The sequence below is a fragment of the Rhinoraja longicauda genome, chromosome 1, assembly GCF_053455715.1.
Source record: "Rhinoraja longicauda isolate Sanriku21f chromosome 1, sRhiLon1.1, whole genome shotgun sequence".
NCBI classification, from domain to species: Eukaryota; Metazoa; Chordata; class Chondrichthyes; order Rajiformes; family Arhynchobatidae; genus Rhinoraja; species Rhinoraja longicauda.
Genome location: NC_135953.1, coordinates 69414292 through 69441732, shown reverse-complemented (window position 1 = coordinate 69441732; position 27441 = coordinate 69414292). Strand labels below are relative to the sequence as shown.

The following is a 27441-nucleotide window of genomic DNA, read 5'->3' as shown; positions in this document are numbered from 1 at the left end:
ATGGGGTTGGCTTGATGGACCGGTGGAGTTTTCCTGTCCATAGCTTCCATTTGACAACAAAGAGGAATATTGAGCATTAGGGATTTCATATCTGTCATCATATACGGTCAGGTCTGGCTGTTCACATCAGTTGTTCATCTCTGACCACCAAATCACATCTCCATCTGTTTGCCAACACTTTCTCCTCCTTTTGAGGAGTTTGCATGTTTCACCTCTCCTGTCTTTATTTGAAATAGGCATTTCCTACGGCCTACCCTTGCGGCTAAAAACGGTCTCATCAAATTGTCTTCGCATCTTTGTTCCACTGGCAATTCCCTGCTCAATATGGTTTAAAAATGCAATCCCTTCAAGCTCTCCCCATCATAGACAATAGACAATAGGTGCAGGATGAGGCCATTCGGCCCTTCGATCCAGCACCGCCATTCAATTTGATCATGGCTGATCATTCTCAATCAGTACCCCGTTCCTGCCTTCTCCCCATACCCCCTGACTCTGCTATCCTTAAGAGCTCTATCTAGCTCTCTCTTGAATGCATTCAGAGAATTGGCCTCCACTGCCTTCTGAGGCAGAGAATTCCACAGATTCACAACTCTCTGACTGAAAAAGTTTTTCCTCATCTCAGTTCTAAATGGCCGACCCCTTATTCTTAAACTGTGGCCCCTTGTTCTGGACTCCCCCAACATTGGGAACATGTTTCCTGCCTCACGTGTCCAACCCCTTAATAATCTTATACGTTTCGATAAGATCTCCTCTCATCCTTCTAAATTCCAGTGTATCATTCCCTCAACAAAACCATTTGGATCTCTTGCTCTGGCCCTCATCTCTCCCAAGCAGAAGTATGCAGATTTACATGGATGCGGGAGCTAACTGGTTTAGCTATTCGCTACCATATCTGGTGGATCCATGCCTCGCACTAGCTCCTGCTGCCTACTAGGGTCACAATTCCAGGACCATCCTTGAATGGAAATGTAACCCCGTATTGAAGCCCTCTTCCCCACCTCCTCCTTCACTAAAATGTGAGGCACTCATAGATTTATTTGTTCCTTAAGAATCAAGCCGTCCAACAAATTCCTCTGTAGTCTTCAGATTCTTTTTCCTCCAACCATATCAATCTTCCTCTATTTACCTCTGCCTCTGGTGCCTTGAATAGAAAATTGAGTTGAAAAGTTTTTGTCCTCTTGCCCCCCCCCATGGCTCTTGCCCCATGCTTCTTGTCCCCTCCTCTCTTGCCCCCCCATGGCTCTTGCCCCATGCTTCTTGTCCCCCTCCTCTCTTGCCCCCCCCCCCATGGCTCTTGCCCCATGCTTCTTGTCCCCTCCTCTCTTGCTCCCCCCCATGGCTCTTGCCCCATGCTTCTTGTCCCCTCCTCTTTTGCCCCCCCCCATGGCTCTTGCCCCATGCTTCTTGTCCCCTCCTCTCTTGCCCCCCCCCCCCATGGCTCTTGCCCCATGCTTCTTGTCCCCTCCTCTCTTGCCCCCCCCCATGGCTCTTGCCCCATGCTTCTTGTCCCCTCCTCTCTTGCCCCACTCCTCTCTCCCTCTATCGCCCCCCTCTCCCTTTCCTGCCCCACCCTTTCTCTCCCGCTGCCTGAGACTTTAAAAGATATTTTGCAATGTTGTAGCCTGAGAAATGTCATATGTTGAAAGACTGGAGCGGCTAGGCTTGTATACACTGGAATTTAGAAGGATGAGAGGGGATCTTATCGAAACATACAAGATTTTTAAGGGGTTGGACACGTTAGAGGCAGGAAACATGTTCCAATGTTGGGGGAGTCCAGAACAAGGGGCCACAGTTTAAGAATAAGGGGTAGGCCATTTAGAACGGAGATGAGGAAGAACTTTTTCAGTCAGAGAGTTGTGAATCTGTGGAATTCACTGCCTAAGAAGGCAGTGGAGGCCAATTCTCTGAATGCATTCAAGAGAGAGCTAGATAGAGCTCTTAAGGATAGCGGAGTCAGGGGGTGTGGAGAGAAGGCAGGAACGGGGGTACTGATTGAGAATGATCAGCCATGATCACATTGAATGGTGGTGGTGGCTCGAAGGGCCGAATGGCCTACTCCTGCACCTATTGTCTATTGTCTATTGAAAACAGAAGATAAAACAAGCTGAAACCTCATATTGTGACTTTAATTTCAAATAACTGTGTGGTATTCTCCATTTGAATTCCAATGCAAATATTTCTGTGCCACATTTCATGTTTTGGCAGATTTTTTTTAAAAAGGGAATTCCTCAGTCCCTGAAATGCGTGTATTAACCTATTACATTGTTTCCTTCTGAACCTGACGAGGGATTATTGAGAAGGCTGAGTATTTTATATTTGGCAAGGAAAAAAAGAAAAAATATAATTCGAATCAGGTTGAAGTCTTGGCATCGAGGATGTGCTATTATAGTGCTGTGGGTTCTTTGTGTTCAGCATTTGGCTGCAGTAAGACTGCTGTCTAAAGCCCCAGGTGTAAACAGACATGTGGCTGGTAAATTAATGGCAATGATCAGACAGTGAGTAAAGGATTCAAACTGCAGCGAAGAAATAATTGAAATGGAAACAAATATCCACGAATCCATGGCTTTGCCGACAAGAAGTTTAGAAGTTTCCCTCTCCCTCTCCCTCTCCTCTCCCTCTCCTCTCCCTCTCCTCTCCCTCTCCTCTCCCTCTCCTCTCCCTCTCCTCTCCCTCTCCCTCTCCCTCCCCCTCTCCCTCTCCCTCTCCCTCTCCCTCCCCCTCTCCTCCCCCTCTCCTCCCCCTCTCCTCTCCCTCTCCTCTCCCTCTCCTCCCCCTCCCCTCTCCCTCTCCTCTCCCTCCCCTCTCCCTCTCCCTCTCCCTCTCCCTCTCCCTCTCCCTCTCCCTCTCCCTCTCCCTCTCCTCTCCCTCTCCCTCCCCCTCTCCTCCCCCTCTCCTCCCCCTCTCCTCCCCCTCTCCTCCCCCTCTCCTCACCCTCTCTTCCCCCTCTCTTCCCCCTCTCTTCCCCCTCTCCTCTCCCTCTCCTCCCCGTACTCCTGCATACGACAATAAACTCCACTTCAATTAATACTCAACCCTGAATGTCTCTTGCTATCCACTTTGCTGCTGTAACACTGCAAATTTCCCCAGTGTGGGACAAATAAAGGAATATATCATTATTATTAAGAAGGGTCTCAACCGAAAGCTCACCCATTCTTCTCTCCAGAGATGCTACCTGTCCTGTTGAGTTACTCCAGTATTTTGTGTCTATCCACGACTGTGTTTGTCTGCCTACTGTTTTAAATGCTAGCTAGCGAAACAGTAAGTCATTTATTTATTAATGCAATGATTTGTGATAAGCAAGTGTGATCAAAGCTTATGGGCCGTGGCTTGTGCCTGGCACCACATTGAAGCAGAATGTGGTTTGTGTTCATGGTTCATGCCACGCACGGTGGGTTGCAGCTGTCATGAGGAAGCAGGGATTGGCCAGGTGCTTCCACACAGGAAGGAACAAAGAAAGGGTGGGCCATCACGGGGCTTTGCTTATCTTGACACACTGTCTGATGAAGACCCCACCCAAAGCTGCTTGTTTTTTTTTACCACTCTTCAGCTGCTTATCAATCTACTGTTATCTTGATTGTTTTCTGTTATTTTCAAGAACTGGTTTGACCCTAGCCAGGCTTTGTAAGGTAGGCCATGTAAATAGAGAAGTGGTGGTGGTATCGACGTTTGGAATGAAGAAGCAGTCGGCAAGAGTTTGTGTGTTTGCAGGTTGTGTGAAATGGTTAATGTGCAGAGGCTTGAAAATGTGCAATAGACCTGATGGGTTCCAAATATTGCATTTGGCAGGGTTCTGCCCAAGCAGAAGTAATCATAAGCAAGACAGATACCTAGGAAAAATAACTGCAAATGCTGGTTGAAATCGAAGGTAGACACAAAATGCTGGAGTAACTCAGCGGGACAGGCAGCATCTCGGGAGAGAAGGAATGGGTGACGTTTCGGGTCGAGACCCTTCTTCACCAAGTGGGTATATCCCGGGTGCTCCAGTTTCTTCTCAAATCCCAAAGACGTGCAGCCTCTGTAAATTGCCCCTGGTGCGTTAGAGAACGGATGCAAAAGTGGGACAACATTGAACTTGTGTGAACAATTGATCGATGGTCAGCGTGGACTCAGTGAGCCGAAGGGCCTGTTTCTATACTGAATCTCTAAGCTAAACTAACTATAACATAATGTCCTCTGTGTGATTGCTATCTGTCTACACAAGGCTCTCAATGTAAGTGGGAGTGAGTGTCTCCAGGTTGGGACTTGTACACTTGATCATCAGTGAAAGTTTTGTCATCTAAAACAAAAAAAATGTCAAAAATAATCAGCCGATTAGGCGGCATGTGCAAAGAGCGTGACAGATTGAACTTTTCAGATCTTTAACCTTTCATCAGAATGGGCGATACTCTGAAAACTGTAAATTTCATTGGTTCAATTGTACTTTTATTGTCATATGTACGAAGTGCAAATACACAGTGAAATCAATTTTCTTACAAACCGTCCAGTAATGTATTGGCATACCCAAGCATGTCCCTGATTAGTAATTGTGCAGGAATAGCCCACTGATCTCCCATGCAAGAGGCACCATGTTTTGGCACCATTTTCAAAGTCCACGCTCTGTGTTTTGAGCGGTGCCCATTCCAGGCAAGCCCCAGACTGCTGCAGACGTCTAGTCATGGCCTTCCTTAGACATCTGTATCAACCAATGAACCAGCGCCCCTCTCTTCGCCCATCCACCTTTGTTTCCCGTGGGCTCCTGCCGCAGCCAACCTCGAGGGCACAGTAGCCCAGACCCTGGTTCCCTCTCCTCTCTAACCAGCCTTGCTCCTCACCCGTCGCATCTGTCGTCAGCACTGGCTCCATCTTCCCGGCCTCTGGTTTTCGGGGAACGAGCAGGGATTGCCGCCCCCTTCAGGCCACGATCAGCCGGGTCCTTTGTGCAGGGGGCAGTGTCTGCGGGTGTTTTGCATTAGGATTTTATATGGGAGAGGATGTGCAGTCATTTTCAGGGCATCTTTCACCATTTGCACAGCAAGGAAACGGAGATTGGATTGTGAAGGGAGGCAGTGGGAATTACATGTCCCCTTGTCCTCGGACAGAGGTCTGTTCGCAATGAAACATTCCTATGAAGCTGCAGGTCCTTGCATGGATTGACAAAAGTCAGCTGCTTCAGGCGGCTTTCTCAAGTGCTAAAGCTCGGATGCAACCCCAGCACGGACTGTCTTCTCCAGAGTTATTGCATCTGCCACAAACATAGCAAATTTTACTCCTGACTCAACCCCTCGGCTCCATGTCTGCCCGGATACAGAAAGCTATGTTCGGTATTTGCTTTGTTTAGTGGTCCTGGCCAGATTTCCATGTAGGAAGAATGTGTGACTCTGCAGCACTCTGCACTCCGATGTGTAGAAGTGCAAGTCCACTTACAATGGTTCATCTCCTCCTTCAGTGCATTCTCGTTTAGTGCGTTCCCCTGTGGGGAAATGCTGTTTCCAACGTCTCCCCTTGCACTAACTGTGAGGGACCATGTCTGCACCTCAGGCAGTGGCTGGGCTGCCATACCCTACCTGTGAATTTGGCCAAATCTTGGCCTTATTAGTTTTTTAAATAAATGGGTCAGAGTGAATAGAATTAGAAAGCTCTGTCTCCAGTACAATTCTTGTCCTTCATTGCACATACCCAGTGACAAATACGCTTCCATTCTGATTTGTGCCTGTCCCATGATAGCAGGCAGGGTCCCATGGTGTACAGGAGAAGGGAGATGAGTGCAGCCCCTTGTGAGTGCAGTAACGATCAGTTACTTGAGCAAACAAACGAACTCGGCCGAGATGCGTTTGTGAATATTTCGGGCTATGTTTCAAGTGGGAGTTGTCCTCATTTAATATTGGCAGCATAAAGCTTGCTTCACTGGTGCAGTTATCAGAAGCCTGAACAAATGGGGGGGGGGGGGGGGGGGGGGTGAGAAGAGCTGGAGGTGAGAAATGACTTGCAAATCTGAGCCAGCAACGCGTGACCTCAGGCGGGGCAATGCCCTGGTGGGCCCATTGTTGGTTAGGGAAGCTGTGATCTCAAAAGGGGTACAATGTGGTGATCTGTGCACTGGTTAAATGACAAGGGTGAGGGGAGGGGATGGGGGAGGTGAAGGGAGGGGATGGGGGAGGTGAGGAGAGGGAAGTGTAAGTCGAAGTTATTTAAAATTTGAGAATTCAATGTTCATACTGCTGGGTTGTCAGGTGCCCAAGCAAAATATGAGGTGCTGTTCCTCTAATATCCATGTGGCCTCTCGGTTTAAGATGTGGATTGCACTGGGTGACTGGTGGTGAGGTGGATGGTATTGAGATAATTGCTTGGACCACATGCTGATGAAGCCTGAAATGAGAAGACAGTTAATCTTGACAGTGGAGGCAGAAATGTTGTGCTCGACCAAAAGCCAACAAGACCGTAATCTTTCTGTGTGAGTTTATACGCAAACAGGAAACATGTTTTCCCATGAACTACTGGTGAGAGGGAGCAAAGATGTACTAAGTGACTCAACATGGAAGCTGGTAGAGATGGAATGAACATGCCATTTCATCAGGAAAGTTAATGTCCTTGCATACCTGGGATAGGTATGAAACGAGCTCAAGGAGCTGAGATAATAAGAGTGGATGGTAAAGCAGTAGACAAAATGCCAAAATAGACACAAAGTGTGGAGTAATTCAGCAGGTCAGGCAACATCTCTGGAGAACATGAAGAACAAAATGCCCAAGGCTTTCGAAGGGATCATTGATGCAAAAATGTGGTAGGGGCTGCATGTTTTCAGAACTGTAGAAACGACTTATCATATCATATCATATATATACAGCCGGAAACAGGCCTGGACGTCTTTGGGGACTTAGGCATTGACAGGACGTTAGATTTAATCATATGGGAGGGCACTTATTAAAATGAATTAAATTATAAAGTTCTCTTCAGTGGAAAGCATGTTCCACTGTTTATTTTTGAAGTGCAGTGTTATGGACCTAACATCTATTTGTTTATCATTATAGTTGTTAGGCAATAGAGGGTGTAGCCTTGAACACATGCTGTTTTTAAGCTTGAGCCTGTGGTTTTGTGCCCATAACAACTAGTTGTGCAAAGATTTGCATGTCATATCGTGCTCAGATTTTGACCTAGCGTGTAGATTTGTTCCATATTAGTTAAGTTGAACAATCCTATTCTCTCACTGGTGAATAATCAATCAACAACTCAAGCTCTATAAGTTGCACATTAGAGCTCTAAAGCCATGTCTCCAAGTATCAATATTTCAAGTGAGAATTGTCTCTAGTGAACATCAGATCTTGGGGAGTTTCACAGAATTTTACCTCACTCTCCCCATTCACAAAAGTGAAGCCAATGGCCATTCTTAGCCTTTTATAATATTTCTCCAAGTTTCCACTTGACCCATGGAAGGATTTTCCAGGCAACTGCTCAGTTTCTTTTATTTTGATTTGAACTTCTGCCTTTCTCACTTCACAAACCACTCTGCCCGTAACAATGACCGATCCATTTCCCCTACTCCTTCCCTCGGTTGATTATATTTACTGCAGTAAAAACTGATCATGCAGAAAGCACTCAGGCAGCACGAACACAGAGTCTTTGAGCTAAACCATGAACTGTTTTCCTTTCCATGGATGCTACTTAATCAGTCGAGTCTTTCCAGCAATTTTCATTTTATTTTGGGTTTGCCGCGCGTGAATATTTTTGATTCTCGTACAATTCCTGCTCACTTTGCCACATGATCCAAAATGAGACATCTGACCACTCTTCTTCGTGAGACAACTGTACTTCTTTCATAGTGCCTGGGACTGACCTGTGGTTTCATTGCTCCCCTCTGACCATTGGCAGCATGTTTCCACCAATTACTTCTATTGGCACCTCTCCATTAGAATTACCTTCATGCTATGTTCCATTGTTACACTTCTCATGTGGTGCTCGGATTTCAAAACCTGTCTTTGCAAAGGTGCCATTTGGCAGGATGCAACATCAGATTTGAGCTCACAATATTGAAGATAATATACTTACATTGATCGGGAATTGACTCATGGGCAGAAGCGAGAGTAGGTAGAATTGGATTAATTTTTGGGATGCGAGGCTGTTATAAGTGCGTTGCTGCAGGGGTCAATGCTATGGCCTCCGCCCGTCACAATCTATAATAATGATTTAGATGAGGGCACCAAAGTGTTAAATACCTGCTAAAATCTGCTGATGATGCAAAGCTAGGTGGCAGTGTAGGCTGTGACAAGAATGCATAGAGACTTGTGGTGGATAAAAGCAGGCAGAGTGAATGCACAGGGATCTGGCAAATGAAATACAATGTAGAAAATATGAGGTCAACACTTTGGTAGAGAGAGATGGAAAGGCAGAATAGTTTATGTTCAATGCAGAGAGATTGCATGTTCAGACATGCCTGGGTATCCTCAGAGGTGCAGGAATTACTTAAATGTTGACTAACATGCAGGGTCATCTAGCAATTTGGAAACACAAGAGATGGCAGATGCTGAGATCTTCAAACTGCTGGGAAAACTCAGTGGGTTAGGCAGTATCTGTGGAGGGAAACAGAGAGAGAACGATTTGGGTCGGGACCCTTCTTCAGACCGATGATTGAAGCAATTTGGAAAGTTGGACTTTTTTGCAAGAGGATTTTACTCGAAGGGTGAAAAGGGGTTTACAATAAAGGTATAGGGCCTTGAGTCCAGGCTATGTATATTATATGCAAGTCTAGTCTCCTTATCTATAAACAACAGAAGATGGATACAAAATGCTGGAGTAACTCAATGGGACAGGCAGCATCTCTGGATAGAAGGAATGGGTGACATTTTGGGCTGAGACCCTTCTTCAGATAGAGTCAGAGGAGAGGGAGACAAAGAGATAAGGAAATGTAAGGTGTGAAAATGAGAGATCAAAGGGGACGCAGTTCAAGGAAAATGTAGAATAGATCATTGTTAGCAAGGGGAAGGTGCCACCCTCTCTCTCCATCCCTCCCCCACCCAAGTTGTACCAGTTTCAAAGTCGTCTTGTTGAGTCTCATTGTCTGTACTCGTTCTCATCTAGGCCACAGCAAACAATGGCCTGTTTCCTTTATCATCGTTACCGTTTTGCGTATCTTTCATTCATTTGTTCTGTTTCTCTCATCTACATCACCGTCTATATCTCTCGTTTCCCTTTCCCCAGACTCTCAGTCCGAAGAAGGGTCTCCACCCGAAATGTCACCTATTCCTTTTCTCCAGAGATGCTGTCTGACCCGCTGAGTTACTCCAGCTTTTTGTGTATAACTTCGATTTAAACCAGCATTTGCAGTTCATTCCTACACACTTAAAAAGTAAATACACATACACCACATTACACGTTTCCTTTCTGCCCCCAACTGACACTATTTTGTCTCCACCAAATCCACCTACTACCTTGCTGTGCTGCCTCTGACATCTCCTTTACGGCCTGATGCAAACAATGTCTGCAAATTCCTAATTCTCTAAATAACAACGTGGTCGATCGTGCTATGAAACCTCTAAAACCCACCTCTATCAGACGTACTCTTGCTTTCCATCCTCGCTGCTCAACTTCTGCTGCTGAATCTACATATCTAAGCTTTTTCCTCTCATAAGCCTCATACGCTATGTTCTCCCAAGTCAGTTCTATAGAATACATTATCCGCTGACTAACTGACAACACTATATCAGGCCTCAAACTTGTACTTACTATTTCCTGCAAAACAACAAGCATTCCTCCCAAATCTACCTGCATCTCCCAATCATTGGCTCCCCTGAGCTGGCCGAACTCGTACCTGTCTGAAAACTTTCCTCCTCTACCTTTCTCTCCCTCACGGACAAAACCAATAGCTACACTTTCAGTTTCAAAGCCTACTGATTTCACGTGTGCTCTCCTCCTCTCAATTGCTGCAGCTATACACTTAAAGACCTGGTTATGCCACCAAGTATACTGACCCTGAGAAAGACTAATCTTACATCCTGACAAAATATGCCTCAACTTTGCCATCTCTGAACACAGGGGACAGGCTGGGTCTCCATCCACCCACTGTTTGAGGTTCTGCGGTGATGGCAGCACATCATAAATGGCCCTTATAAGGAAACTTACATGACCTGGCCTCACACGTGCCAGGTCCCTCCAGCTAAACCTGTTTTCTACACTTTCCCAGTTCATCCACTGAACCTGACCAACTGCCCGTACACATCTCACTGCTTCCTCCTGACAATGTACGTGCTCTATAAACAGTTTCCTCCTCTCTGTTGGACCTGCCTTACTCCACACAGATTTCCCTGTGCTGAGCCCTAGGCTAATACTACAACTTCAACTTGCCTGACTTCTCTATCCTTTCTAACCCATCAATAACATATTTTCTAAGTTGCTGAACCTGTTCAGTATCATCCAACATCCTGTTATACTACCTACCCAAGCTTTTAACTGGCTTCTCCATTATAGGTGGGATTTCTTCTTCATTTATGTAAAACCTTTTCTCTACTACCTTTCCTCTTGCCAAAGAAATACTCCGTGACTTACCAAGCTTAATCTTCAATCTAGCCCATTTAAGATTATAATTTATCTTCACTAATAACCTTCTTGTACAAGTTACTGTTGTGGTCACCAAGGTCATATCAACCATCTAAGCCCTGATTGGAGGGAGGTGCAATCCGTCCTGCCGTCTCTCCCCACTGACGACTAGCTCCATCGCCATTGTAAACACTAACAGGAAAATAGTACACCCTGCCATAATGCCCATCTCTAACCTCTGCCATGCTGTTGTGAAGGCTACTGTACTAAAACACATTCGGACATCTTGGAAATATGCTTTCACTAAATTTACTATCGATCCTGGAACTAAAGAAATCAAAAGCACTCCAAATAAGATTATGTGGTACAAAGCCAAAAGCATTTTCCGGGTCCAAAAACAGTACATGCAAATCTCTTCTCTCGAGCTTGGCTTTCTGAATCTGGTGTCATTTTACACTAATGTGTTCCAAGCAACCTGCAAAACCTGGGATTCCTGCTTTCTGCACTGTGGTATCTATTAACCTGTTCCTTTCTAAATAGCTTGCCACCCTCTGTGCCACTATACTAAAGAAAATCTATTGGTGCAGGAAAGAGAAAAAAATGCCAACATTTTAAAAAATGGTCTCAGCACATAGCAGCTCGAGCTACTGTGAAAGTACTGTGAAAGTGACCCTGGGTAAATAAATCTTTATGATCCTCTTTGCACTTCATATTTAGTGGTTAAGGTGGAGTTCGCACCATTAGTTGTAAATAACAATCAGTATGTGCCTGCCTACACTCTTTGTTGAGCCAGATTGACCACCCGGCTGGATGGAAGTGTATGTTGCATGAGGTTTAATGTTATGGCTGGACATCATTCTACTGTTATCCATGAATATTCACCTGCTTCATGGGATCTGTGCATCGTTCTGTGTACAGTGGTAGTGCCATGGAGGATGAACTTTGTGTATAGATAAGACATCTTTTCTGTAGTATGGTCATTGCTACAAAAGCCATTGTGAATAGCACACTTCTACAATGGGTAGATTGCTCATTGTATTAGATGTGTAGGTAGATTGCTCATTGTATTAGATGTGTAGGTAGATTGCTCATTGCACTAGTGTGTGTGTGTGTGTGTGTGTGTGTGTGTGTGTATATATATATATAAATTAAATTAACGATATTTTAAATTTGATGAGTGCACTTTATTCTTTGCCATTTTTATCCCAAGAACTGACAAGTGTGAGTTCTTGTGAGTTCGAAGCCGATGTGTAGATAAACAGGCAGAATTTGTACTATTTTATTCTGTTCATGGGCAGGATAGAAATAAGCTAAACTGTAAAATAGGGCCTTATCTCATAGTAGCTTGCTGCTCTAAAGGAGAGCCTTGATAAATAATTCTTTTTGACCCTCTTTTCACTTCATATTTAGTGGTTAAGGTGGAGTTCGCACCAGTATAAATAACAAGCTATTCTGTATGTGCTCCCACCCTTGTTACAGCCCAGTTATTGTAACACTTCCAAATTTACATAGATACTGGATGTACATTCAACACTGTTTCAACATATATGCTTTCTATTTCTCTCTTTCTCAAGCTAACTAATTTCCATTTGATAACATTTTGCTTGAAATCTGTGGAAAACTTTTAAAAGCATGCTGTTGTTTCGAGTATATTCCTTGATAACTTTGATGGTTTGATACCATTATCATTTTAAAGATGGTTGGTATTTATTTGAACTGAGTGCATTCAAACTCAGTGTTGGAGTAACTCAGCGGGTCAAGCAGCATCTCAGAAGAACATACATAGGTGACGTTTCAGGTCAGAACCCAAAAAGTCAGTCTGAAAAATGATCCCAACCTGAAATATCACTTATGCTGCCTAACCCCTGGTATCACAGAATGCTGGAGTAACTCAGCAGGTCAGGCAGCATCTCGAGATGCTGCCTGACCTGCTGAGTTACTCCAGCATTTTGTGATACCTTCGATTTGTATCAGCATCTGCAGTTATTTTCCTACACTGCCTAACCCCTGAGTCACTCCAGCACTTTATGTCCTATTTTGTAAACCGGCATCTGTAGTTCCATGTTTCTACGCTTAGCTGAAATGTTGTTGGATTGAATTGGTACCTTTACTGGTTAAATTATAAGATTTTATTTTGAAAAGTAGAGCAATTTAAATTTGAATTGCCAAAATGTGCAGTACTTTGCCATTTTCCTCTATTAGGCACCTGACTGTTCTCATTCATGTTGGATACTTTCCACTCGTGTATCTCAGTCCAGGTGGATGTTTGTGAACCTTCATAACGATCAGCTCCCACTTGATATCAATGCAAGAAGATGCTGTAGTTGTGATGTTTCTGCATCCAGAATCGCATGAGTTTGCCAGCAAAGGCAAGAGTTCAGAAAGCGTTAGCTGGAATTCCTCGGTAGTTTTCAGTGACCCCTCATGTCATCATGATACAGATATTAGTTTTACACTTTAGTGAGGCCTTGTAATCTTCTTGATCAGTTCAAAGGTCAATTCCAGGTCAACAACCTTGTATCATTTGAACAGTTCTCAATGTGGGGCGTTAATTCTGTTCCTCTCTCCACGGATGCTGCCTGAGCTGCTGAACATTTTCTGCTTTATTTTGGGTTTCCAGTCTCTGCACTAATTTGATTTTCAGGAGAATAGACAATGGATGCAGGAGTAGGCCATTCGACCCTTCGAGCCAGCACCGCCATTCAATGTGATCATGGCTGATCATTCTCAATCAGTACTCCGTTCTTGCCTTCTCCCCATACCCCCTGACTCCGCTATCCTTAAGAGCTCTAACTAGCTCTCTCTTGAATGCATTCAGAGAATTGGTCTCCACTGCCTTCTGAGGCAGAGAATTCCACAGATTCACAACTCTCTGACTGAAAAAGTTTTTCCTCATCTCCGTTCTAAATGGCCCACCCCTTATTCTTAAACTGTGGCCCCTGGTTCTGGACTCCCCCAGCATTGGGAACATGTTTCCTGCCTCTAATGTGTCCAACCCCTTAATAATCTTATACGTTTCGATAAGATCCCCTCTCATCCTTCTAAATTCCTAGTCGCTCCAGTCTTTCAACATATGACAGTCCCGCCATTCCGGGAATTAACCTAGTAAACCTACGCTGCACGCCCTCAATAGCAATGCCTCCTCTAATGTTGATGTCATAAAGACGGTAGAAGAGGTTCACCAATGGGTCCCATCATCCCAGAGTGAGTGCTATTGCATCCAGCCCATGGCTTAGGTGCCAGCTTCTCCGGAACCAAATTGTACCTGAACGGCCTGGCTTTGAGCAAGCTGCATGTTTTGATTCTACTCCTAAAAGACAAAAATGTCCTGTGTTGTGCCAGTCATTGTGCCTTAGAAATTGTGATGAAACCATGTGACGAGACACTGCGCTCTGTTTTTCTTCCAGAGGGCAAATAATGAGTTACATTCACACAATTTTTCTTAGTTATAATGTAATCTTTTATTGGAAACCAACAAACCTAACAAATGGTTTCGAAGCATGAAATTTGTGGGAAAGGACTCCAACTTGGTGATGGGTTTCAGAATGGTCTTGCCATAACCTAGGATACTGTCCCATTCATCTCTGCCCCATTGGCGACATTGGAACTTGTCTATAGAACGGATGCACTGCAATGCTGAGAACTATATTCTGCACTCTGTATCTCCCCCTTTGCTCAATCTATTGCACTTGAGTTTGATTTGATGGTATTTATGTGTAGTATTATCTGATCTGATTAGATGGCATGCAAAACAAGGCTTTTCACTGTATCTCGGTACACGTGACAATAATAAACCTAAACCCAGAAATCATTATGGAGGTGATGGAGCTTCTCAACAATGACGAGCTGCTGATCAACTGTTTGCTGCCTTTGCTCAAGCGGGTCTTCAGATGGTGGTTTCTTGACCTAACCTGCCTGATGTGACCGGCTGGACACATATAAGGTCGACAAGTTCCACAAACAAACGATGAAAACTATTGTGAGCCAACACTTCAGGCTTTGCCAGCTTTCGACACCATCATCGTGGATGGTTGTGACAGTCAGAAACAATCGCAAATTTATAAATTTAGAGAAATTATTTACTCTTCAAAATTTAAACCAAAAGAAAGATTTTCAAGCAATTAGACTCAACGAATCCAGATATTGTAAGAAAATAACTGCAGATGCTGGTACAAATCGAAGGTATTTATTCACAAAATGCTGGAGTAACTCAGCTGGTCAGGGAGCATCTCAGGAGAGAAGGAATGGGCGACGTTTCGGGTCGAGACCCTACTATATACCTGGACATTGTTTTCTCCTTTGGCCATCTCATTTCAAACAGATGGTGCTGGTCCTCTGACTTTATCATATCATATCATATATATACAGCGCGGAAACAGGCCTTTTCGGCCCACCAAGTCCGCGCCGCCCAGCGATCCCCGCACACTAACACTATTAACACTATCCTACACACACTAGGGGCAATTTTTACATTTACCCAGCCAATTAACCTACATACCTGTACGTCTTTGGAGTGTGGGAGGAAACCGAAGATCTCGGAGAAAACCCACGCAGGTCACGGGGAGAACGTACAAACTCTTTACAGTGCAGCACCCGTAGTCAGGATCGAACCTGAGTCTCCGGCGCTGCATTCGCTGTAAAGCAGCAACTCTACCGCTGCGCTACCGTGCCGCCCTAATACCAGTTCAATACTTTGTCCTAATACCGCCCTAATACTTTGTCCGGCCTAATACCAGTTCAGCAGGTGGATGCCTCATGACGGCTGTGAATTGTAGGTAGTTGGTGGTCCACCAGCAGTCTCCATGGAGACCAATGTCTCAATGCCCCCATAAAATGGTCAGGGAGCGCCTTTTGGGAAATTAGTTTACCTATTTGTACGTGCTTGTGCAGGAATTCTGAGCTTCCTGACACGTGTGGGGTAAATACCGCCATGTAAATGCAGGTCGTGTGGTGAAAAGAAACAACAAAGCTGTCTCTTGCACTTGATTGATTGATTAAAAGGTACAGCATGGAAATAGCCCTTCGGACCCCAGGAGTCCACGCTGACCATTGATCGCCCATTCACATTAGTTCTCTGTAGGAAGGAACTGCAGATGGTGGTTTAAACCGAAGATAGGCACAAAAAGCTGGTGTAACTCAGCGGGACAGGCAGCATCTCTGGAGACAAGGAATGGGTGACGTTTCGGGTTGAGACCCTTGTTCAGACTTCTTCACATTAGTTCTCTGTTATCCCACGTTCGCATCCACTCCCTGCACACTTGAGGCAATTTGCAATTAACCAACAAACCTGCAGGTCTTTGGGATGTGGGAGGAAACTGGAGCACCTGGAGGAAACCCATGTGGTCACAGGGAGAACGTGCAATCTCCACACAGACAGCACAGCACCCGAGGTCAGGATCAAACCCGGTTCTCTGATGCTGCAAGACAGCAGCTCTACCAGCTGCACCACTGTGCCTCCTTCCAATCTGCAACCCATACAAAAGCTAATAACTTCACATGGTGGCTACCTACTGAGGATCAAGTTACCACCAATCATATCTTTCAATCTCCTCATAATCACATAACAATAGTTGCGGTGAAACTGCCATCACAAGTCTGGTATAGAGTTTGCTTGGGTGCTGTGGGAACATTTAGAGTAAGCGTCACCTTATGTTTGGAGAAGGGATAGATTAAAATGGGATCTGTGGGGCAATTTTTTTACATAGAGAATGGTACATGTATGGAATAAACTGCCAGATTAAGTGGCACAGGTGGTTACAAATACAATGTCTAAAAGAGATTTGGACATACAAGGATAGAAAAGGTTTCAAGGGTTATGGGCCAAGCCAAACACAGCTGGATGGGACTTGCTCAGATAGACATCTCACCAGACATGGACAAGTTGGACAAGTTGGATCAGTTTTCATGCTGTATGACAGTATGACTATGGTTCATGACCCACTTGGTCCTTCCAGTAGAAAGCTTTATACTCATCTATTTCTTAACTTCCAATTCTTTCATTGGTGCAGGAAGCCATTTATGGGTTACATAGATTAGTACAAGCCCTTTGAACCATAATGTCTGCGTTGAATATAATGCCAAGTTAAACTAACCTCATCTGCCTGCATGTGATCCATATCCCACCATTCACTACATGCCCTTGTGCCTATCTGAAAGCTACCTCCACTGCTGCCCCGGCAGTGCCTTCCAGGCACCCACCTCTCAATTTGTACAAAAAGAACTTGCCTCACACATCTCCTTTAAACTTTGCCTCTCTCACATTAAACCTATGCCCACTAGTGTTTAACAAAGTTAATGTGCCTTTTGAACAAAATTTGGAGAATTTTAGTCCTCTATTTATATTATTTCACTTTAATAAGTCCAATTTTAATTAGCAGCCTGCTTTCTTCTCCCAATGACAGACTTCAACCTGCCTGAGTTTATTTCTGCAGCCAGGCTGGTGATTGCAGTGAGAACTTGAGATTCAGCCAACTGGTGATATATTGCAAAGTGAAATATTTATTTTGCTCATGTATGATTCGCCAGTAAAACTGGTCTCTGACCATGAACAAATTGAACAGCTTGGCCAGGATTATTTTAACCCGGTGCAGTTTAGACTACAAAGCTGTGGATGACCCAAAGGCCTGATCTCTGTTTTATCAGTGTAAATTGGGGTTGCTCAGTGGCCAGATGATATGTAGCATTGCAACCGGTCAGTTGATAACTGTCTGCCTGATAAAAGATAGTGGTAAGAAGTAGGAGGGGGCTGTCAACTGCAAATATATAGAAACTGACTGGATTGAAGGTGGTGGTGTCACGGACCGCATGCATTCGCTTAAAACAAAAGAGGATCATGGAAATGTTTGTCACGGACTAAGGTCACGCACCCTCGTTTTGTCTGTGCTGAGTCTTTGCTGGAGAAGTCCAGAAAGAATATACTTTGCATATTTTTTTCACACTATAGGCATTTTCTTTGTTTCTTGATGTGTGGGAAATTCTGCAAGACCACATTTATTCCTCATCAGTGGTTTCTTTGAGAAGGTGGTGATGGGCTTTCTCCCTGAGATACCTTGAGGAAATCATCTCATAATGTTCTGTTCTCATCATGCTGTTAGCTGGGGATACTAGGATAGTGAGCCAGTGATGATGTAAAAACAGTGCTTATATAATGTTTGAAAATGGCTTGTGACTCTTTTCACTATTAATGCCTGCTTTGTCCATTGTAAAAGTGTAACTGAGATAAATTTGGTTCGGTATTTTGTGAGCAAGTATTTCAGAGCAGGCCTTAACACTGGCTCGCTTGGCCAGGTTGAGCTTTTTGGTGTTGTGGCTTGGCCACATCTACAGTGTATTTTCCAACACAGTTGTCTTATGCCCCATCAACAATTGAGAGACTTTAAGAGATCATAACAAACAGGAACAGATCTGGGTTATTACCCCTCCATCATTCAATAGGATTGTGCCTGATTCTTCACCTTGGTGACGTTTTCCCACGCTAACCCTTTCCTTTTAATATCTGAAAATATATTGACCCATGTGGCCCTTGCTTAAAGAGAAACCTTGCAAACGACTGCAGGTGAGGTGAAGCTGTTGGGAGAGATGTGTGACTTTATTTTGATAGGGAAGGCATGGAGTTCCAGGAAAATAAAGTAGTACAAAGATACACCAGAGACGAGAGGCAGTAGGCTTTGGAGGAGTGGCAGTGGCAGATATCTGAGTGGTCATAAGGTCATGTGATAGAAGTAGAATTATGCCATTCAGCCCATCAAATCTACTCCACTATTCAATCATGGCTGATTGACCTCTCCCTCCTAACTCCATTCTCCTGCCTTCTCCCCATAACCTCTGACACCAGTACTAATCAAAAATCTCCCTCTCTGTCTTAAAAATATCCACTGACTTGGCCTCTACAGCCTTCTGTGGCAAAGAATTCCCCAAATTCCCCACCTCTGACTAAAGAAATTTCACTTCATCTCCTTCCTAAAAGAATGTCCTTTAATTCTGAGGCTATGACCTCTAGTCCTAGACTCTCCCACTAGTGAAAACATCCTCTCCACATCCGCTCTATCCACGCCTTTCACTATTCTGTATGTTTCATTGAGGTCCCCCCTCATTCTTCTAAACTCCAGGCCTCCTACATTAGGGTAATTTATAATGAGTAGTCCAACAGAATCTCTTGCCCAGAGTAGGAGAATCGAGAACCAGAGGACATTGGTTTAAAGTGAATAGGGAAAGATTTAATAGGAACCTGAGGGGTAACCTTTTCACACAAAAGGTGGTGGGTGTATGGAACGAGCTGCCAGGGGAAGTAGTTGAAGCAAGTACTATTGCAAAGTTTAAGAAACAATTGTAAGTTGTCCCTGGTGAGAGAGAGAGTAATGTTAATGTGTGGGGATCGCTGGTCGGTGCAGACACACTGGACCAAAGGGCCTGTTTCCGCACTATCTCTAAACTAAACTAAACTAAAGATTTGGACAGGTACATGAATGGGACGGTTTTAAAGGGATATGGGCCAAAAGCAGGCAGGTGGGACAAGTGTAGACGGGACACGTTGGTCTGTGGGGGCAAGTAGGGCATTGGGCCTGTTTCCTCACTGTATGACTATGATTAACCTGCACCTTAACCAGCATTCCTATGAGATATGGGAGAAAAGCACAGCATCCAGAGTGACACGCTGATCCAGTCCCTCAAAGGCTTTCACCATGACTCCACTGACCCTCGCCACTCCACCGCCCACCAGCGGGCCGTAGCTGTTCCCTTACCTGAGTCCCTGGCTCAACACTGGGCACACAGCCTCCACGATGCAGACTCCCACACCACGGGGCCTGACCCTGCTGAGTCCCACTGCTCCCATCCCCCTCCTACAGGGAATCTCAGTGGGGGTTCCACTGGGTCTTCCCCTTCCCCATTTAACCAGGTGGCCCCAGCTACTCACCCATACAATGGTCCTCATGCCCCCCTCCTCTCTGAGCACCCACCATCCCCCCACTAGACATCGCCTCGGCCTCCATCTACTCACCAGCCCTCCTCTGACCCCAACCCCCACACTTGCCGTGTGTTCACCATCCCCCCTGACCTCCCTCTTTCTGTCCTCAGCAGAGGCCTCACCTTTGTTCCCCTTCGCCCCCTCAACGAGTTCCGGGTCCGCCATGATGTGGAGCTCTTCTTCCGTCGCCTCCACCTCCGGGCCTTTTTCTATGGGAAGGAATCCGCACCACCCAGTGATGACCCCTTCTCCCGTCTCCCCACCGCACCCACTCCTCTTGGACCCCCCCGGATGGCCATCTACCTTCTCTAGACCTCTATATTTCCAACTGCCGGCGGGACATTAACCGTCTCAACTTTTCCACTCTCCTTACTCACTCTAACCTCTACCCCAACCCCCCCCCCCCCCCGAACGTACAGCCCTCCGCTCACTGCAACAACCCCGACTTGATAATCAAACTGCTGACAAGGGAGGTGCCGTGGTAGTCTGGCACGCTGACCTCTACCGGACTGAGGAAGGGCGACAACTCTCAATCCTCCTTAGACCATGACCCCACAGACGAGCACAAGACCTTAATCTCAAACACCATATCTGATCTCATTACTTCCGGCTCTCTGCCCTCTAAAGCCTCCAACCTTATCGTTCCCCAGCCCCGCACAGCCCAATTTTATCTTCTCCCCAAAATCCACAAACAGAACTGTCCTGACAGACCCATTGTTTCTGCCTGTTCATGTCCCACTGAATTAATTTTCACATACCTCGACTCCATCCTATCCCCCTGGTCCAATCCCTCCCTACGTCTGTCCAAGACACCTCGCGTGCCCCTCGTCTCCTCAATGACTTCCGTTTTCCAGGCCCCCACTCCCTCATCTTTACTATGGATGTCCAGTCACTCTACACCTCCATCCCCCACCACTAGGTCTTAAAGCTCTCCGTTTCTTCCTCAACCGCAGAACCAGCCAATTTCAATCTATTGACACTCACCTCTGCCGAGCAGCACTGGTCCTTAACATCAACAACTTCTCCTTCAACTCCTCCCACTTCCTCCAAATCCAAGGCATAGCTATGGGCACTCGCATGGGCCCTAGCTATGCCTGCCTCTTTGTCGGGTACATCGAACATTTCCTGTTCCAGGCGTACACTGGCCCTATCCCCGAACTCTACCTCCACTACATTGACAACTGCATTGGTGCTATTTCCTACACCCATGCAGAACTCACTGACTTCATCAACCACGACTAATTTCTATCCTGCACTCAAATTCACTTGGACCATCTCCGACATCTCCCTACCATTTCTAGATCTCACCGTCTCCATCACAGGAGACAGACTATTAACTAACATCTATTACAAACCCACTGACTCCCATACCCATCTAGACTACATTACTTCCCACCCTGCTTCCTGTAAAGACTCTATCCCCTATTCCCAATTCCTCAGTCTACACCGCATCTGCGCCCAGGATGAGGTTTTCCATACCAGGTCATCGGAAATGTCCTCATTCTTTAGGAAATGGGAATTCCCCTCTTCTAGTGTAGATGAGGATCTCACTAGGATCTCCTCGATATCCCGCAGCTCCGCTCTTGCTCCTCCTCCCCCCATTCGTAACAAGGACAGAGTCCCCCTTGTCCTCACCTTCTACCCCATCAGCCGTTGCCTACAGCATTTAATCCTCCAACATTTTTGCCACCTCCAATGGGATCCCAGTACTGGCCACGTCTTCCCATCTCTACCCCTTTCTGCTTTCCACAGAGACCTCTCCCTCCGCAACACCCTGGTCAACTCACCCCCTCCCACTCAAACCACCCCTCCCCAGGTACTTTCCCCTGCAACCGCAGGAGATGCCACACCTGTCCCTTTACCTCCCCCCTCGACTCCGTCCAAGGACCCTGACAGTCTTTTCTGGTGAGGCAGAGGTTCACTTGCACCTTCTCCAACCTCATCTACTGTATCCGCTGTTCCAGGTGTCAACTCCTGTAGATCGGCGAGACCAAGTGCAGACTCGGTGATCGTTTCGCGGAACACCTCCGTTCAATCTGTCTTAACCTACCTGATATCCCGATTGCTCTGCACTTTAATTCTCCCTCCCATTTTCAATCTGTCCTTTCTGTCCTGGACCTCCGCCATTGTCAGAGTGAGGCCCAGCGTGAATTGGAGGAACAGCACCTAATATTTCGCTTGGGTAGTTTACACCCCAGCAGTATGAACATTGACTTCTCTAACTTCAAGTAGCCCTTGCTTTCCCTCTCTTTCCATCCTCTCCCCCTTCCCAGTTCTCCCACCAATCTTACTGTCTCTAACTATATTTTATCTTTGTCCCGCCCACTCCCCTGACATTAGTCTGAAGAAGGGTCTCGACCCGAAACGTCACCCATTCCTTCTCTCCAGAGATGCTGCCTGTCCTGCTGAGTTACTCCAGCATTTTGTATCTACCCAGAGTAAAGATAGACACGAAGTGTTGGAGTAACCCAGCGGGTCAGGCAGGGCCGTCTTTACAGCATTATGGGCCCCAGGCGAAGCAGTGTACTGGGGCCCCTACGACAACTACTCACAGGAATAAAAATGTAAATGGACGATAAAATGGGGCCCCTATGCTCGTGGGGCCCTGGGGTCAGGCAACATCTCTGTAGAAAAAGAAAGGTCCAATCTGAAGAAGGGTCCTGACACGAAACATCACCTTTCCTTTTTCACCAGAGATGCTGCCTGACCCGCTGAGTTACTCCAGTACTTAGTGTCTATCTTTGGTATAAACCAGCATCTGCAGTTCTTTGTTTCGAACACCCAGAATTAGGACACTTTCATGGGGAGAACATTCAAACTATAGCATAATCTGCTGCGCCATCGTGTTTTCCAAAACCAACTCTCCTACAATTACCCAACAACCAATCCACAGGCAATTCATCCCTTCAAACTGCATGTGGTGGGTTGGGCTACTAATTAGTATTTGATGGATCCTATTGTTCAGTAGCTGCATCATTAAACTCCATTTCTGTGGTGTCTGTATCAAATTGGTTGTAGTGCACAAGATTGCTGTCATCCACCGATTCTCCAGACTTGTGTATATGTTACTGACCTTCCACATAGGGTGATGTGCACAAGTAGAACTAAATTCAGACTTCAGATTAGTTTATTGTCGTATATGTCAGGATGCAATAACATTCTTTGTTCACATGAAGCTCGGAGGGTAAACAGTATATGTAGATTGCAGTGCAAGAAAATATAAAAGTACAATAACAGAATAACTGAATGAGGTAGAGTTAAGAATAAGGTAGTGTGGCAGCTCCTTCGGGAAAGATGTGCGAAAGATAATTGGATCAGGAGCCTGATAACCAGGGGGGAAGAAACTGTTCTTACGTCAGGATGTCTGGGTTTTGATGCTCCTGTGTATTCTCCCAGACGGTAGAAGAGAGAAAAGGGAATGACCAGAATTGTAGGAACCCTTGACGATATTTCCAGACTTCCTGATATAATGCACCGTGAAAATGGACTGAGTATCTACAGACGAAGGAACTTTTATTATATTGTAGGCAGAAAATCAAGGATTGTTTTTCTAATTAACTAGAAATGGATGATTTTGATTAAGATAAACACTTTGATTAAGTGTTGTTGTACAAGTACCATAGAATAAATTGCTATGTTAGTTTCCTAAAGTAAATCCCTTATTTGGTTTCCCATTGCAAACTGGCGGTCTGTGATCATTGTTTCTTTGTTACATCAGGTCAGTTCTCCCTGTGCATTTTGTGGGTGATTTTTGCATGTAAATTCCATGAGAGTACATTTTCATTCCATATCTCACAATATTGGTAATCTTTTGTATATTGTATAAGAGTGCATTTTCGTTAACCAATCTGCCATAATGTGGAGGTATGCTGTTTTTAATAATGTGTCTGAAAACCTTTGTAAATGGTTTGAGAATTGAGAAAAAAAACATGCTGTGCTTGAGAAGATGGGTAAGAAGTACCACTGAAAACAACTCTGCAACTTGAAAACGTGCACAATCAGACTCAGAAACAGCCTCTTCCCCTCTGTTAGCAGGCTTCTGAAAGGTCCTTCCATAGGATGTTGTCCAATTCATCGATTCATCTCTTCCCCATGGCCTACATTGGACTTTGTCTATGGAAGTGGCTCACTACAATGCTGCACTCTGCATATTCCCTTTTGTTCCATCTATTGTAATTGAGTTTGACCTGATTATATTTGTGTCTATTATCTGATTGAATAGCATACAAAACAAAGTTGTTCACTACCTCGGAAGACGTTGACAATAATAAACCTAAATCTAAAAAATGTGAAACATGTTTAAGGACTTTTAATGTGCACTAGACCAAGTGGACCCGTTGGGCCCAAACCTGCATTGGTGCAGCACCCTCTCCTCCTCTCCTCCCCCCTCTCCCCTCCCCTCAACCCCTTACCCCCCTCCCCTCCCCCTCCCCTCCCCCTCCCTCCTCCCCTTCCCTCCCTCCTCCCCTTCCCTCCTCCCCTTCCCTCCTCCCCTTCCCTCCTCCCCCTACCTCACCCTCCCACCTCCCCTTCCCCCTCCCTCTCTCCTCCTCCTTCCACCCCCTCCCTTCCCCTCCACCACTCCATCCCCCTCAACTCACCTTATCCCCTCTCTCTCCCATCCCTCCCTCCCCCCTCTCTCCCTCCACCTCCCTCCCCCTCTCCCTCCACCTCCCTCCCCCCTCCCTCCCTCCCCCCTCTCTCCCTCCCCCCTCTCTCCCTCCACCTCCCTCCCCCCTCTCTCCCTCCACCTCCCTCCCCCCTCCCTAGGAGATAGATTTAAACTTTTAAATGTTTAAGATTATTAAGGGGTTGGACACGTTAGAGGCAGGAAACATGTTCCCAATGTTGGGGGAGTCCAGAACAAGGGGCCACAGTTTAAGAATACGGGGTAGGCCATTTAGAACTGAGATGAGGACAAACTTTTTCAGTCAGAGAGTTGTGAGTCTGTGGAATTTTCTGCCTCAGAAGGCAGTGGAGGCCAATTCTCTGAATGCATTCAAGAGAGAGCTAGATAGAGCTCTTAAGGATAGCGGAGTCAGGGGGTATGTGGAGAAGGCAGGAACGGGGTACTGATTGAGAATGATCAGCCATGATCACATTGAATGGCGGTGCTGGTTCGAAGGGCCGAATGGCATCCTCCTGCACCTATTGTCTATTGTCTAAAATGTGAATATAACACCGATTGCAATGAAACTTCTTCCATTAGCACCAAAATTGTCATGCTGTCGTGTACTGTTTTGACTGTAGTTCAGGAACAAACAAACAAACAAATGAGAGTTGTAGAATATAGATTGCAATATCCCTTGCTTTATATTTTGCATTAACTCTGTTTATTCTGGACATTGGCAGATTATAAATAGAGAAATCAAAGGAGAATTGGGGTTTTCATACAGTTCTTGTTTTGATGCCCTGTACGGTCTTATTTTCCAGGTCGCACATTTCCAACACATCCTTATTTCACTACTACACTGGGCGCTGGACAGCTTTCACTGTACAATCTTCTGAAAGCCTATTCTCTGCTGGATACAGAGGTGGGCTATTGCCAAGGCCTTAGTTTTGTGGCAGGAATCCTGCTGCTGCACATGAGTGAAGAAGATGCATTTCAGATGCTGAAGTTTCTCATGTATGACATGGGTTTGAGAAGGCAATATCGTCCCGACATGATTATTTTACAGGTACAGATGTTATGTATTGTACTAATTCTGCAACCCCATCCAAATTAATGTTTTAATCATTTTTAGTCATTTGTTGGGTGCTTTCTTATGTAGATGACTGTACAGCTGTTTATTCATTTTGATTAAAATAGACATTCTTATATTGTAATCTTTTATATTGGAGTTGGTTCATCGTATTCTGCAGTTGGGAAAAGTCAATGAGGATGACAAAAGACATTTCTGGGGAACTCTCCAGTCCTGTTAAAGATGGCATGGTGGCCCAGTGGTAGAGTTGCTGCCTTACAGTGCCAAAGACCCGGGTTCCATCCTGACTGCAGGTGCCGTCTATACAAAGTTTATATGTTCTCCACATGACCTGTGCGGGGTTTTCTGGGAGCTCCAGTTTCCTCCCACATTCCAAAGATATACAGGTTTGTAGGCTAATTGGCTTGGTAAAATTGTAAATTGTCACTAGTTTGTCTCGGATAGTGTTAATGTGCGGGGATCGCTGGTCGGCGCAGACTCAGAGGGCCGAAGGACCTGTTTCCGCGCTGTATATCTAAATTATACTAAAATATGACTGGAAACCAGTGGAGGTTTGTTGCATTTTAGAGCCATGAACTGTACTGTATCAATGAACAATAGTTGAAGAAGCTGCTTGATGTTCATTTAATTGAATATAATCATTCAATGAAGTCTCCTCCTTTTGGGCCTACAGATACAGATGTACCAGCTTTCACGACTCCTCCATGACTATCACCGAGATCTCTACTGCCATTTTGAGGAGAATGAAATTAGCCCCAGCCTTTATGCTGCACCATGGTTTCTCACTGTATTTGCCTCTCAGTTTCCTTTGGGTTTTGTGGCCAGAGTGTTTGGTAAATATCATTGTTCTTTTAAAATTGCAGTCTTCTGTATTGCAATGAAAAGTTTGCTTTTTCCCCTGAAATTCTGAAATATAAATAAGAGAAAGGTCATTAAACTAATTCTATTCTTCCCAGTGCTAAAAGGGCATCAAAGATTATAGGAAGAAGCCAGGAGAATAGGGTTGAGAGGGAAGAATGTGGTAGTGGTTAATGTAGTGTAGTTTATTGCCACGTTATAATCGAGCCATCCACAGTATACAGATATATGATAAACGGAATAACGTTTAGTACAAGATAAAGTCCAGTCAAGTCCGATTAAAGATAGTCTGAAGGCCTCCAATGGAGTAGATAGTAGCTCAGGGCAGCTCTCTCATTGTTGAAAGGATATTTCTGTTGCCTGATAACAGTTGAAGTTAATTAAAAATAGATTGAATGGTGGAGCAGACTCGAACGCTGAATGGTCTAATTCTGCACCTACACCTTATGATACTGTAAGCAACCTTAAGCAATAAACAGTTCAGTAATTTCAGGACCCTCGAACACCATAATTACATGGATTAGAAAAACTAAACTTTCTCTCATTCTTTACTTTCACTATTGCTAATCGTAGGAAACCTCAAATAGAATTCATTAAAAAAGAATATTTGTCCTGTGTTGAGAATATTGTTTCTGTTTCTTTTGCAGATATGATCTTCCTTCAAGGCTCAGAGGTCATCTTTAAGGTAGCTCTTAGTCTGCTACAAAACCACAAGCCACTAATTCTGCAGCATGAGAGTCTAGAATCAATAATTGACTTCATTAAGTGCACACTCCCTAATCTTGGACTAGTGCAGATGGAAAAAACAATAAATCAGGTATATAACCTAGATTATTCTGTAAATTCATTTATTGTTTTGTACATTTGATGTTTAAGTCTAAGAAGTAAAGTGGATGAGCTTGACATCGGTGGTGGGGAAGATGCTGGAGTCAATTATTAAAGAGGTAATAACGGCGCATTTGGATAGCAGTAAAAGGTTTGGTCCAAGTCAGCGTGGATTAATTAAGGGGAAATCCTGCTTGACTAATCTTCTAGAATTTTTTGAGGATGTAACAAGTAAAATGGATGAGAGAGAGCCAGTGGATGTAGTGTATCTGAACTTTCAGAAAGCCTTTGATACACAGGAGATTGATGGGCAAAATTAGAGCACATGGTATTGGGGGTAGGGTATTGATTTGGATAGAGAATTGGTTGGCAGACAGGAAGCAAAGAGTAGGAATAAATACTGAGTCAGAATGGCAGGCAGTGGAGAGCTGCAAGGCTCGGTGCTGGGGCCGCAACTATTTGCAACATATATTAATGATTTGGATGATGGGATTAGAAGTGACACGGGCAAGTTTGCAGATGACACAAAGTTGGGTGGCAGTGTGAACTGCGAAGAGGATGTTAGGAGGTTGCAGGGTGACTTGGACA

General features: G+C 45.0%; 1 protein-coding gene across 9 annotated transcripts in view; it reads left to right on the top strand.

Moving 5' to 3' along the window:
- The window catches only part of tbc1d1 (TBC1 (tre-2/USP6, BUB2, cdc16) domain family, member 1), a 217558-nt gene that overhangs the window by 178654 nt on the left and 11463 nt on the right, over positions 1 to 27441 (top strand). For all 9 annotated transcript variants that reach the window (XM_078400049.1, XM_078400029.1, XM_078400013.1 and 6 more), the window contains 3 exons: positions 24902 to 25146; positions 25844 to 26003; positions 26676 to 26845. In XM_078400049.1, coding sequence (XP_078256175.1) covers positions 24902 to 25146; positions 25844 to 26003; positions 26676 to 26845 — 575 coding nt within the window. The remainder of the gene's footprint in view (positions 1 to 24901; positions 25147 to 25843; positions 26004 to 26675; positions 26846 to 27441) is intronic.